Source organism: Trematosphaeria pertusa (assembly GCF_010094035.1).
Source record: "Trematosphaeria pertusa strain CBS 122368 unplaced genomic scaffold BU26scaffold_14, whole genome shotgun sequence".
In the NCBI taxonomy this organism is placed as follows: domain Eukaryota; kingdom Fungi; phylum Ascomycota; class Dothideomycetes; order Pleosporales; family Trematosphaeriaceae; genus Trematosphaeria; species Trematosphaeria pertusa.
The window spans coordinates 476,186-489,763 of record NW_022987225.1 but is presented as its reverse complement, the minus strand read 5'-3'; the positions used below and the strand labels follow the sequence as shown (position 1 = coordinate 489,763).

At 50.1% G+C, this 13,578-nt stretch overlaps 6 protein-coding genes across 6 annotated transcripts; 3 read left to right on the top strand and 3 right to left on the bottom strand.

Annotated features, from left to right (window-relative positions):
* Positions 1-231: 231 nt before the first annotated feature.
* Positions 232-917, bottom strand: BU26DRAFT_568714 (acyl-CoA N-acyltransferase; the record flags this gene model as incomplete). Its single annotated transcript, XM_033833796.1, has 2 exons — positions 232-675; positions 732-917. 2 exons carry the CDS (start codon positions 915-917, stop codon positions 232-234), a joined length of 630 nt encoding a protein of 209 aa, XP_033679712.1.
* A 181-nt stretch (positions 918-1,098) lies between these two features.
* On the top strand, positions 1,099-3,485 carry BU26DRAFT_84658 (phospholipid:diacylglycerol acyltransferas-like protein). Its single transcript, XM_033836400.1, has 3 exons — positions 1,099-1,498; positions 1,585-2,989; positions 3,044-3,485. Exons 1-3 carry the CDS (start codon positions 1,181-1,183, stop codon positions 3,217-3,219), a joined length of 1,899 nt encoding a protein of 632 aa, XP_033679711.1. The 5' UTR covers positions 1,099-1,180; the 3' UTR covers positions 3,220-3,485.
* Positions 3,486-5,011: 1,526 nt separating this feature from the next.
* BU26DRAFT_568712 (uncharacterized protein) lies at positions 5,012-5,622 on the bottom strand (the record flags this gene model as incomplete). The annotated part of the gene is made up of 2 exons (XM_033833795.1): positions 5,012-5,410; positions 5,467-5,622. The coding sequence occupies 2 exons, from the start codon at positions 5,620-5,622 to the stop codon at positions 5,012-5,014; spliced, it is 555 nt and encodes a 184-aa protein (XP_033679710.1).
* Positions 5,623-6,719: 1,097 nt separating this feature from the next.
* BU26DRAFT_533390 (uncharacterized protein) lies at positions 6,720-7,946 on the top strand (the record flags this gene model as incomplete). Its single annotated transcript, XM_033831155.1, has 4 exons — positions 6,720-7,299; positions 7,360-7,397; positions 7,466-7,679; positions 7,756-7,946. 4 exons carry the CDS (start codon positions 6,720-6,722, stop codon positions 7,944-7,946), a joined length of 1,023 nt encoding a protein of 340 aa, XP_033679709.1.
* Positions 7,947-8,464: 518 nt separating this feature from the next.
* Positions 8,465-9,812, top strand: BU26DRAFT_522492 (Aldo/keto reductase). Its single transcript, XM_033829799.1, has 3 exons — positions 8,465-9,149; positions 9,206-9,456; positions 9,513-9,812. Exons 1-3 carry the CDS (start codon positions 8,548-8,550, stop codon positions 9,653-9,655), a joined length of 996 nt encoding a protein of 331 aa, XP_033679708.1. The 5' UTR covers positions 8,465-8,547; the 3' UTR covers positions 9,656-9,812.
* Positions 9,813-10,112: 300 nt separating this feature from the next.
* Positions 10,113-10,835, bottom strand: BU26DRAFT_608250 (uncharacterized protein; the record flags this gene model as incomplete). Its single annotated transcript, XM_033835829.1, has 3 exons — positions 10,113-10,339; positions 10,398-10,706; positions 10,758-10,835. The coding sequence occupies 3 exons, from the start codon at positions 10,833-10,835 to the stop codon at positions 10,130-10,132; spliced, it is 597 nt and encodes a 198-aa protein (XP_033679707.1). The 3' UTR covers positions 10,113-10,129.
* Between the last annotated feature and the right edge of the window lie 2,743 nt (positions 10,836-13,578).

The following is a 13,578-nucleotide window of genomic DNA, read 5'->3' as shown; positions in this document are numbered from 1 at the left end:
GAATCCTGGCGATCCCTTCACAGGACGATTCTTCGGTGTGGTACCCCTCTCCCGCAGGCCTTGGCTCGCTAGGGAAGGATCTATAATATACTGTCTCTTTAGGACTTGCCTAAGGCGCATGGGTATTTGCGCAATACTTTGGGTCTGCCGCCGGGAGCTTCGATGTTTATCGTTTGTGGTGGAGACCTGGACTGAGCCCCCAAGCCCGCATCGCACCATATCGCGACTGCCTCAGCTCACGGGGCCCATCATGACGCTCTCCTGTCCCGGCGGCGCTCCATACCCCCTATACTCCTCCATCCTCATCCCCGAGCCCCCTCCCGCGTCCTCCGGCCTCTTCCCAGCGGTCCCCTTCTTCAAATACAAGACCAGCCGAAACGCCGCGTTCCCATTCAAATAATACCGATGCAGCCTCTTGCTCCTCAGAAACCCCAAGCGCTCGTACAACTTCAAGCTCGCCGTATTCGAGACCTCGGTCTCGAGCACGATCTCGTCGGCGTCACGAGCTGCCATGGCATCAATGGCCATGCAGACCAGTTTCGTGGCAATGCCCCGGCCGCGGTGTGCTTCCTGCACCGCTAGCATGGCGATGTAGCCGCGGAAGGTGCCAGAGCGGTGGGGCTCGAGCTTGCAGACTACGACGCCGATGAGGGCGTTGGTGGAGGGGTCGAGGGCCTGGAAACTATTAGCCAACGTGGTGGAAGAGCTGTTAGATTGGAGGCGAGAGGTACCATATAGCACAGATCACCCCATTGGTACAGGAAGTACCGATACACATAGATGCTGTACGGTTCCGAGAGGTCTTTGGAAATGAGCTGGCGGATGGCGGGGAGATATGTCGCTTCTTGAGAGCCATCATATTGCACATATTGCAGCTCGCGCGTGCCCGCGTCCTGCTCTTCCTTTTCCGCGCTCATGGTGACCATGAGATGAGTGCTGCGAGGTGGAGTGCAGGGCAAGATTTAGTCAGCTTCGAGGAGGTTGTCCTCAGGCCTATCGATAAGGCCGCGGGTGCACGTGCCGTCTAACCAGACCGGGATTAGTGTGATGGGTAGTCCCCGAGACCGAACCAACGGTTGACGCTCCTTGCATGTGAGTCGAGCTTGGAAGCTCGCAAAAAACCAGCCCAAGCTCTCCCGGGCAGCTTTCTGCTTTCTCTTCAACTCACCCTCTTCGCAACATGTCGTTCCTACGGCGTCGCTTCGGCGGCAACGACTCCTCCTCGACGGAGCCTTCCCGCGATCCAACGCCCGACCCCGACCGAAACCTGCGGGTAGTAACGGCAGAGAAGCTACACACGCTGAAGAAGAAGGGCACGCCCAGCAAGCGGAAGAACCTCTGGATATTTGGGCTCGGTGGCGTTTTCGGACTGCTGGTCGCGGCCTTCTTTGCGGGGAGCAATGACATGCTTGACTTGAGCGGCTTGGAGGGCATGAATCTGGACAGTATCCTGGATGCCCTACCCTCGGGGTTTATGAAGGACGCACAGCAACTGCAGGTAGGCGATCCGCTCATGAGTCGCGAGATTATGGGTGCACGCTGGGTTGAAGGGGAGGACGAGTGCTGATTTGGCCGGCTCAGTAGAAGCACGAACGCGATGCCGTCAACTACGATTCTTTCGCCGTTGGCCTCCATGCGCAATCGCAAGGCATCCATGCCAGCCATCCCGTCATCATGATACCCGGCGTCATCTCCACCGGCCTCGAGTCGTGGGGCACAGAGCAAGCGTCGCGGCAGTACTTTCGCAAAAGGCTCTGGGGCTCCTGGACCATGATGCGAGCGCTGGTGCTCGACAAGGCAGGCTGGAAGAAGCACATCATGCTGGACAAGCGCACCGGCCTGGATCCGCCGGGGATAAAGTTGAGAGCGGCGCAGGGCTTCGACGCGACCGACTTCTTCATCACGGGTTACTGGATATGGAACAAGATCTTGGAGAACCTTGCGACGATTGGATACGATCCCACGAATGCATTCACGGCCGCGTACGACTGGCGCATGTCCTACATGAACTACGAGAAGAGGGATCAATACTTCACGAGGCTAAAGGCGCATATCGAGATTGCGGTGCGCGTGTCTAACAAGAAAGTCGTGCTGCTGTCGCACTCGATGGGCTCGCAGGTGCTATACTACTTCTTCCACTGGGTAGAAGCCGAGGGCTACGGAAATGGCGGTTCAGACTGGGTAGACACGTACGTCGACTCCTGGATCAACATCAGCGGATGCATGCTCGGCGCCATCAAGGGTATCCCCGCTGTGCTATCTGGCGAAATGAAAGACACCGCTCAGCTCAACGCTTTCGCCGTCTACGGCCTCGAAAAGTTCCTCGCGCGACACGAGCGCGCTGAGCTCTTCCGCGCCATGCCGGGCATATCATCCATGCTGCCCATTGGCGGCAACGCGGTCTGGGGCGACCAAACTTGGGCCCCCGATGATCAACTGGGACAGGAGAGCTCGTTCGGCAACCTCCTACGCTTTCGGAATGGCACCTCGAGCCTCACTTCTAAGAACCTGACGGTTGAAGAAAGCTTGCCGTATCTATACCATAATAGTGAGACTTGGTACAAGGAGATGGTGCAGAGCAGCTACTCTCACGGCGTTGCGCATACGGCGAAAGAAGTCGAAGATAATCAGGGTATTCCGGCAAAGTGGGTAAACCCTCTCGAGACGCGGTTGCCGTTGGCCCGGCATTTGAAGATTTACTGCTTCTACGGTGTTGGCAAGCCAACAGAGCGCGCGTACTACTATAAAGATGATACCGATCCGCTGAGTAAGACGAACGTTACCATTGATACAGCCTTCACCAATGGTAAGATTGATCATGGTGTGATTATGGGCGAAGGAGACGGTACCGTGAATCTACTGAGCTCGGGCTATATGTGCGCCAAAGGCTGGAAGATCAGGAGGTATAATCCCGCTGGTGTACAGATCAAAACCGTAGAAATGCCAGATGAGCCGGATAGATTCAGTCCTCGCGGTGGGCCGAACACAGGTATGTATCTGAAAGCTTATTCATTCTTGGGGAGCTGTACTGACAATCTACTAGGCGACCACGTCGACATCCTAGGTCGCTCATCTCTCAACGACCTCATCCTGCGCGTTGCGGGCGGAAGAGGCGAGCTTATCGAAGAGTCCATCCACAGCAACATCCGCGAATACGCCGAGAAGGTGAAGATCTATGACGAGTCAAAACAAGGGCAAGCGAAGCGCGTGCCCCCATAATGTATGATGGGCGAGTAATTATAATGATAATGAGGCGAGCGCGGCTTTTTTTTTTAGACCGGACCTGGGCGGCTTAATTGAAGGGGACGCACGATACCAATAGAGCAATGTTTGATGCGTTTAGGCGCGGTACTGGAAGAGCGTTTTCGACCTAGGGCGGGGATGTGCGCCCGTTATCACAGTGAGTGATGGTATGCATCAGCATCTGCATATGCTCGCCATCCACTCCCAGCAATCACATAGCAAGATCATTCGAGACGGTACGAAGCTGAGCACAGCCTTGCGAGACACTTCTACTCTCCGATTGTGAAATTAGAGGACACCGCAGGGTCCAGAAAGAAAGACGAAGGGCAACATGCCGAAAAAGGACTTTCGCTTGGTGTCTTACGAGGAGAATGCTGGGTCTTAGGACATGATGCGATTGTCGTACCAGTTTTAGTGTTGGGAAGACGGGAGGCATTAAAGACGACCGTGGGACGAGGGCTGCTTTTTAAGTGAAGAGAGCGAGGGGTCCGGTCATATGGGGGAACCTCTAGATTTTGGATCTAGAAAGGGCAGAGTCTGCTTTGCCTTTTGCATTGATGGTATTCAGAAGTATTTTCAAGAGCAGTGGAGGAGAATGGGGCATGTAAACCGCTCGACTAGGAAGCCAAGCGGTCGAATACCCGTCGGCAGTGCGATTTAGAGTTCGAGAGTAGTAGTCGCGAACTTCAGACATTCGTTCTTTACGTGTGGTTTTGATCGTCGAAGAGAGAAAGAGCGAGGCATCGAAGCACCGCATTATCTTTGGAGGGAAAGCCGCCCGGAGTCTACGCATTGAACATCCATCCATCCTAGATTTGGTTTATTATTAGTATTTGGAATCCCGGCTAGTATCCACATGCATAGCCGCTAGGAAAGCTTTGTAAAGCAGCAGGACACGAACATGCAGTCCATGCATCTTCTTTTGGGGGAGAGAAAGGACGAAGACCATTAGCAGCGGCAGCTGCAGTTCTCGTAGATGGTGGGAAAGAGCTGAAAATACCGATATGAGCTCCGAGCCGAAGAGCGTGTATCCAGAAGAGAGAGAAGAGCAAGCTATGGGTAAGCTAGTAGAGGACATTTGGAGAAGAGGCTCCAATCTCCAGCACATTGCTCTCGCCTACATACACTTGCTGGTACGTCCTATCGATGTCATTCATTACTGTTCTACCAACAGAGTCATCATGGTCTATAGAAGTCGGCGAGGCGTACACATGTGGCTTAGCGACGGCATTTTCGGAGAAGAGAGTGGACCGGGAGTCATTTGCAGCATTTTCTCGATTTTTTGCGTTTGAGAGAAGAAGCAAGGACGCTCACATCGGACATCACCATGTGAACGGTGGGAAAAAAAGGGAACATACGAGGCCGTATGGAATGCTGATAAAGCGGTAGGATCCAGTCTCTAGCACATAGGTGGATAGTGCCCTTCTTTCGGCTTTTCTATTTCTGGCGGCTCGACGGTACCAAACCACATCGACACATGTAATGTTGACTATGGAGAAGCGGCAGGGCCTACGTAGAAAGGCGACTGAATATTAGATCCCTGAACGAGAGAAGAAAAGCGAAGCCGTTTCCAGGCATTCAACTGGGTTTGGAGTCCGCGCGAAGATCTGCTGATCCAACGCATCAAAGACGGCTTATCCCCTTCCGACATCATGTATCGTTCTGGACGTTTTTGCTTTTTGTCTAAGGAAGTGGGAGTCTCCATGGCGGGTCATGTCAAGGACTGGAATTCTGGGATAGGGAGCCAAAGATCTGCCAGCATGGAAGGTTAGAGAGAAGGCGCAAACAACCGAGCGTATACTGGTAGCCGAATCTGCCCTTTTCCGTTTCGAAAGATGCACGCCATAAACGCGACGAACGTATCTTCGGCAGGCGGAAACGAAGACCTCATGATGAGCAATTCTGTATATTTTAAGTCGATATCGTTCTTGTCAACCACGTGCCCTTCAGCATCGATGCCAAATCCTGGGGGGAGGAATAGGTAGACGGCGCCGAAAGGTAGGTAGTAGCCAAGCGTGATAAAGTCTCCTTTCTGACACTCATTACACGTCTTGATGTTGTGTGCGTTGACTTGTGCCAGGCCCGTTGAATGACCTTTCTTGCCAATACCGTGCACACATAGCTGGGCAAGTGCCTTGTTGTATAGAGGGTTGTTGAAGATGGCGGCCTAAGGAGGTACAATATCGTGGGAGAGGAAGCAGACAGGCATTTGTCGTAGCGAACTCCTTTTGTAAGAGCTGCAGGAGCATAAATCTTGCCGAGGACCAATTCTCCTACCCAAGGACCGTAGACCTCCAGTGTCTCACGTTTTCGCCCGAGGAAGATTCTCCCATTGCATTGCGTAACCCATTCTTTTAGACGCGGAGAATTGAGTCCCATGCTTGCTTCCGCTAGATTGAAAGGAGCAGAAGAGCAAGAGCCAAACATGTGGTGATGGACAAGTACTTAGAAATCTTCCACGCCTTGCTATAGAGGCTTTGTCACACCCTGAGCTGTCCACAGACATGAGAAATGGGAAGTGGATTTGAACACTTGACAGAATGGTCGCATGATACGAGTTCATCCGGATTTGAGTAGAGGTGAAAGCCAGAAAAGATCAGGGACCCGGGTTTGGAAATTACGCAAGCGTTCGAGGATGCCCGAAGCCCATAGGTCGAATGCTTGAATCTTTTAGAAGGGTCGTTGATGGGCCTCATAATAACGGCGTACATTCCATTCAGCTTCGCAAGGCTTCCATAGCTGCTCATTGCTACCCCTTGCTGTGGTCATCGAAGAACTCTGGTGGCTTTTTGGAACCAGTCTCACTCCACGAACCGCTGAGGGCTTGGAAGTACCCGGAGTAAACCATCCATTGGCAGCACTTGGATTTAAGTCACCATGGCCGGGAGCAGGTACTGTTTTGGAATACAGAAAGGATCCAGTTTCGAGAGAGCAAGCAAACGTCTGAGATTCTTCAGGGGTTGGAAGACAAGGTCCAGCCTTGAACGTTGTAGGAGGTAGTCTTTAGACATAGGCAAAGCCTAGTCTATGAGGAAGGTTTGCCGTGGTTTGGATCATGGGAAGTCTTCCTGAGCAACTTCAATATGCCGAAGGCTTTACTGATTCCGAGACATGGGTGTTCGCCCATAGTTTTCTGTAAGCAGGTGCTCTCATTACGCCATTTGAAAGGCAGTTTTGGAAAGAACGGAAGCAGGGTTATGTGTTGTAATGCACCTCACTTTAGGATAGCCCGATTCCGCTATGGAGGATCGAAGTGTTTTGAGTGGTGACCTACGCGACGACCCATTCCATCTTCATCAGAATCCTGGACGGCACTGCGCATGACTACCTAACATAATGCTTTTGCAAACCCGTTCCGCTGCCTCTTACGTTATATAGTCCGCAGTTTTAGTCGCCAGAGTCTGGGTTCAGCGCTTCGAACGCAGTGATGCGCACTGCGCGGTTCCCTTTTCGTCTCCGATCCCTGACAAGTCCACATGCGAAGTCGTTGCCAAACAGCTACTTCGGAGTCTCTTTCTATCCCATTCGTAATACGACCCATTCTTCTCGCAGCTTTTGCGGCCTCGACTATAGCCGCGGATGTCTCTGTCATTTGGCGTCATGAGAAATCCTCTGGTAGCACGTCGTTGACAGTCCACGCGGCAGAAAACGACGCCATCCTCGCGGAGAGTTGTGGCAGCTCCATCGGTACTCTCGACTTCTCTAGCATCGATGAGAATGGCTTCGGCAACGTCACAATCGGCGATAGTACTTTCCGGGTCAGCGCCCAGTCCCAGTCCGCTGGCGGCGTCAGTTGCACGAGGGAGTACAACGGAGTCATCGCCGTTGCCGAGTGCGCCGGCCTCAGCTTCGATGTTCCAGAAGATGCTGTTCGGTCCGCGGATTGCTTCAGCAATGACGACGCTAAGGCTTCATTTGCCGCATTGGATCCACGTAATATTATTCTGAACTACATGCCGACGACCGTCGAGCAGCGCAGTACTCAGCCAGAGACATTCAAAATCGGTGGACGACAAATCTGTCACGTCGATTACGGGACTGTGCGCGTGGGAGACGGTATGCCTTTGCAAATCTTATCTTCTGCCACGAGGATGGGAGAACTGACTCAAGAGACAGGCAACCCTCACCAGAACTACCTTCATAAACGGCTCTCGGTAATAATTCGTTTCCTAGCTAGACTTCCCTGAAGTGCTCGTCGCTAATTTACCTGCCCCTTTCCTAGGAGGTCATCAACTGTGCTGTCGCCCCATCTTGCTCCGCCGGATATGCAGTGTCCAAATCTTACACGATTGGCTGGACCGCGGATATCAGCGCTGATAGTTGGATATCCGGCGGTTTTTCAGTCCAGGAATCATGGGAGACGGGCAACGAATATACGTGTTATGGTGGCCTCGGCGACTCGGTCTGCATATGGTACAACACTGCACATACAGCTTGTAAGTGGGCTATTTGGTAGCAGACGCACCCTTCGCTTGCAATATCGTGGCCGCTAACAGCTGACTCGCATGACAGATACCGTTAAAAACCAAGCTTACGACACTTGCGGAACACAATCTCCCAATCCTTGGGACACGTCTGATCCATATGTTATGTACAGTCCAAACCAAGCCAACCGCGGCGGTGGGATGTATTGCGTTATTGGAACTTGTCGTGCTCAGGGCGACGGTTACTGGGATAAGTCTGGCCGGGCTGGCGGTCCTTAGGATTCTATCAAGCGGATATCACCAAGGCAGTATTGATGGCATGTATAGGATGACCTTAAAGGTTCGATCGGTTCATTGCTATCATATCTCTGCCCCTCTCGGGTCCACGAGAGGAGCGTGTCTGTGGTTCATACCGTTGAGAATGCATAGATACTCTGCATCATCTCTCAATTTACCTTAAGCACATTTAGTGATTCGATGCCGAACTTCGGATAATGCGAACATCAAGGTCCAAATTTGAAGTGGTCATGGCCATGGGACAGTGTTGAGGGATTCTGTGTGTGCAGGGTCGAAAATAATCACCTCTCCCGTGCGAGAATCTCATAACTAAAACTCTTCCGGGTAGAGTCACTGGTCCGCCCCGCTGCCCCCCGCGCGGTTGGCCTAACTTGCTGACAAGGAACCGCAAGCCCCATTCGATTCTAGAACACTAGACTGCATGCACTGCGCCACCATTGCCCTATGCCGCGAGGAATAAATGCGGGGACTACTTACACCCGTCTCATGGGCCATTCGAGCTTCAACTTCCGTGAGCTTTCCAAGAACGCCCTCTCAACCTTCCCCTTCCAGGGCTCCTATCGGCACGGACAGACAACAAAGTATGCCCACTATACTCAACCGCAAAGTAGGCCCCATAGGGTACGGCCTCGCATCCCTGACCTTCGGCCCCCCAACAAATCACCCCACAGAAGAGCAAGCCTTCGCCGCCCTGCGTGCCGCGGCAGATACTGGATGTCTTGTCTGGGATGGGGCCGAATTCTACGGCACACCGGACTACAATTCCCTCGTCCTACTTCGTCGCTTCTTTGAGAAGTATCCCGAATACGCAGACAAAGTTCTACTAAATATAAAGGGAGCTATGCGTCCGAACTGGGTTCCTGACGCATCCCCGGACTACATCAAACAGAGCGTCGAGAGCTGCGTAAAGCAATTGGATGGGAAGGCGAATATTCATATGTTCGAGTGCGCTAGAAGGGATGTGAAGGTGCCGCTGGAGACGCAGCTCAACACGCTGAAGGAGCTGGTTGACGAAGAGAAAATCGGAAGTGTGGCTTTGTCGGAGGTGAATGCCAACACGATACGAGAAGCCGCTAAGATTGTCGACATATCCGCTGTGGAAGTCGAGCTTTCGATCTGGAACACAGGGCCACTGACGAACGGTATTGTGCGAGCGTGCGCTGAGTTGGACATTCCTATCATAGCGTAAGCCTCGCTCTTTTGAAATTCGGAACCGGCTAGTCCCGCTGATGAAGGAGCAGATACTCGCCACTCGGCGCCGCAATGCTGACCGGAACGCTCAAGTCCCCTACGGATCTCCCCGAAGGCGATTACCGCCGTATGTTCCCAAAGTACCAAGACGGTAACTTCCAAGAGAACTTGAAGCTCGTGAAAGAAATCGAGAAGATGGCGGAAAGGAAAGGGTGCACCGCAGCTCAGATTGCGCTGGGATGGCTCGTCGCCCTTTCCAAGCGACCTGATATGCCCACCATCATTCCTATTCCCGGAGGAAGTATGTTATTTCCCCTTAGCGAAGAACGCCGCTTCCCGCTAATCGGAGACCAACAGAGTCTGCGAAGCATATTACGGAGAATGCAGCTGTGATTGAGCTGAAGGACGAGGACATGGATCTCATAGATTCTCTCGTGTCAAGCCACACCGTTGTTGGTGACAGATTCCCTGCTTTTGCGATGGGTATGACCGATTTGTAATCAGGACTCTATTCCAAGCGCTATTAGGTGTCCGTCCAGATAGCTCGATGAGACAGGAGTGCGCAATACCTAAGGTATGTCCTTTTCCTCGAAGGCACCGGGGAAAATGTACAAGGCCATACCCCATATCCGCTCGGATTAGAACTCTCGACTTGTGAATATCTCTCCACTTCGTGCACTTCATATCCCGACGCTGCATTGATTTCCATCTTACCCAGTGATAGAACCTTGTCTCCTTTATTGCGAAGGAGATACGTCCAAAGATCAAACCGGTTTGGATCGTTCCCGACGGCTAGTCGCTCTCTATCTTTCTGCGCGCTCATCTCAAGATGGGTCCTTGACGCCCTTAAAGTCTTTCATGGGTGCGAAGATCATGATGAGGAGAGGGGCGAGCTTCCTAAATGCGTTCACATTCGTCACGAAACCGACTGCGCGCATCCACCTCACCAGCAAAGCTACCCAAGGGTGATAGTTCTAAGTTTCGAGGCACTCGAACTGAGTATTTAGCAAGAAGTCCCCGCTAACATCGAAAGAGAGAAAGCGCATCCACTCGCAGATGTCAAACTTGTAATCTCGCTTGATGTTCTCCCCTTGCTTCTTGAGGAGCCGATCGATATTCACCATGAGAATAGGCTCCTGGTCATTGATGGCTCGTTGGGAGAAACCATGCGCGAAGGCTGCTCGCTGTCGCCGTTTGCTGTTAGTACTAGCTCAACGAACCAAAAGTCTGCAAACTACGTACAGCATGTTCGTCGCCAGAGCTGGTCAGCATTGGTTGCGCGTCCGGTCGGACTTTGAAACACCCGTATTTGTGAAATTTATTCGCCGCAGCATGTCCGTGAATATCGTCCCATGAGCTGGGCGTGATGAAGGAAAGTTGATCCGGCGCATATTCACGATGCAGGTTGCGAACATCATGAGGCTGCTGACCGCGTGTTCCGGAAATCGCATGAGGCAGATGAGAGATGACGCGTAATTTCGGACCGGGAATCTGCCCCAGTAGATGGAAGGGAATGCGATAGATGGCGCGGGCGAGCAGGAATAATATGGGCTGTGCCTTGTTAACTCTGCTTGACAAAGTTTTAGGTTACTAGTTCCGTACCAGAACCGTCGCCAGCAGCGGGAGGGAACAGAATGCATAACTGCGCAAGCGTCGCAACAGCAACACGGATACCGCCATATTGAAGAGCATTCGAGGTTCTTTACGTTAGAGGGAGGGTAGGAGGACAGATAAGTTACGAAGTAAGCTGTTGTTTACCCACCGCGAGTCCAACGTGCTATAAGGCTCTTCTTTTCCAACCCTCTTTGCTCTCCTCATTGCTGTGCAGCACTAGCTTACCGTGCAAAAGTAAATTTTCCTACAGATACATGTCTCACAGAGTCCTCGAGTAGGCAAAGATAATATCGAAACAATATGCCTTGCATTTCTTAGAACACCTACTGTATTTCCCCACTCAACGCACAGACCCCACTCAACGCACAGTTAACACCAAAACGCGTATATTTTCAACACCTTATAACTCCACCAATATGGACCCGATTGACGCAGCTGTTGAAGCTTTAAAATCCCTAGAGCTGGGAGAACCTCCTAATATATCCCAGGTTGCTCGGGAGTACGGCGTTGAGCAGTCGCGGCTCTCGAAGCGTTATCGCGGGGTTCAGGGCACCAATACATCACGGGCTGAGAAAAAGCGACTCCTTAACACTATACAGGAAAAACAGCTCCTGCAGTATATTAATAAGCTGTGTGTACGAGGCCTACCCCCTACAAGAGAGATAATACGAAATTTCGCAGCAGAAATAGCCTATTAAGAGCCTAGAAAACACTAGGTTAATTGCTATATTGCGCGGCATCAAATTAACCTTGTATCGCGATAGATATCTAGCATTAATAACTAGCGCTACAAAGCTAATTCAGCCTTTAAATACGCTCTCTATTTTAAGCTTTTAGACGATAAGATTAAGCAGTATAATATCGCGCCGTTAAATACATACAACATGGATAAGAAGGGCTTCTTAATCGGGGTGGTGTTAAAAATAAAGCGCGTGTTCTCCTAACAGCGATATAATTAAGAAGGCGTTAAGCAGGTACTCTAGGACAGCAACAGAGAGTAGATAACGACGATAGCTTGTATATGCGCCAACGGTAGCTCTCTTAATTCTACCCTAATATATTAGGCGGCTTCTGGCAATATCTAGGATACATAGTTGCAGGATTTTAATTCTTAAGAGCACTAGGCCTTCTTCGCCTTATTACCATCTAGATGGACAAACAACGAACTTAGGATTGCCTAGCTCAAGAGGTGCTTTTAAGAGGAGACGAAGAAGAAGGCAAAGCGCGATTATTAGCTCCTAATTCTTAATAGGCATGGCTTACATATTACTATAAAGTTTATTAAGTTCTGCGATTAAAATTAAATCCTTCTAGCTATCTACCTGCCGTATTTAACCTATACGCTACAGCCTCTAGATGTCTACCTTTTTAAGCCTCTTTTAGCTGCATATATAAAAGAGCTTAGCAAATATATATACAACAACTAGGAACTTACATCTATTACTAAGCGCGACTTCTTCCGCTTCTTCTATAGGGCATATAGGATTACGTTCGCTAAAGAAACGATTATTAACGCCTTTAAAGTTACTAGCATCTCTCTACTAGATAGCAACGCTATATTAAAGAAATTTAAGAATCTAGAGCCTAAGAGGCTATTAAGCAGCGATAGTACGTTGTTAGTACTCTCTGCAAGCGATTAGCGTAAAATTAAACGACTCCTGCGAGAGGTAGTTAAGAATATCTACAATAAACGCGCCTCGCAGCTTTCTTACACGATACACGCGATAGCGACTTAAAAACAGCTCCTCTAGCATAAAAATAATTGCCTTAGAGATGCCCTTATTAATAAGAAGAAGCGCCGTAAGCGTGGCAAGGTATTACTACTTGAACCCTCTAAGGATTACGCTGGCGGCGCCGTCTTCTAGTTGCTATCTAAAGTTAAAGCTGCCCGCAATCGCTAAGCCTAAAAAGACGCTAAAGCAGAAGAACTACAACACTAAAAGGATTGCGATAAGCTAGCTAAGGAGTAGAAAAAGCAGGAGAAATAGGCTATACTTAAGCAAAGGGCGCAGAAAAGGATAGCTGCACAGAAGATTAAGTTGTAAGAAAAACAGTAGAAGGCCGCAGAGCGCGAAGAAGCCCTACTTGCGCGCGCAGCTAAAAAGCAACTTAGAACTAATATACAATTAGCTAGAAAGGGTAAGGCGCGTAACCTTAAGGCTCCTGCACCTCCTGCTCGTGTTATTAAGAAGCCAGAGGTTAATGTTAAGAATCTATTAGTTATTAAAGGGGTAGTAAAGGCATCTAGCCTATTATCGCGTACTCGCAAAGTACGCCTCCTACAGAGGTATCGCACGTAATTTGTCGTTGCTAATTAATTAAACAAGCCTTTAAGAATGCTTCTCTAAAAAATCTCGTAATAATTAGATCTATATAGGGCTGTACAGCTTTAAAAGTAGTAGTAATAGCTATCCTTAAACTATGCGTTAAGTAGAGTCTGTGCGTTAAGTAGGGAAATATAGTACTAGTAGGTCTTACCTAACACATCTAAGCTATTAGATACGCTACCTAGCCTTTCCTACATTGTTAGATAAAGAACTAAAAGTTAACCTTAATCCTTACTAATAGACTATAGAAACAAAGTCTAGCATTGTGCCTCTAGCTAAAGCCTAGCAAGAATAGTCTGTTAGCAAGACGTCCGTAGGCATAATCTGCTTTAGCTAGTAATGCTTACGGCACACCGAATATAATTTATAAGAGCTACTACAGTAGCTTAAACTGGAGCGCACGATAATTACTCTTGTAATCCTATCTCTAGCTTATCTACACCTTAACTTTCCTGTCTTTCTCCGCGAACGAGTCCTTGAAC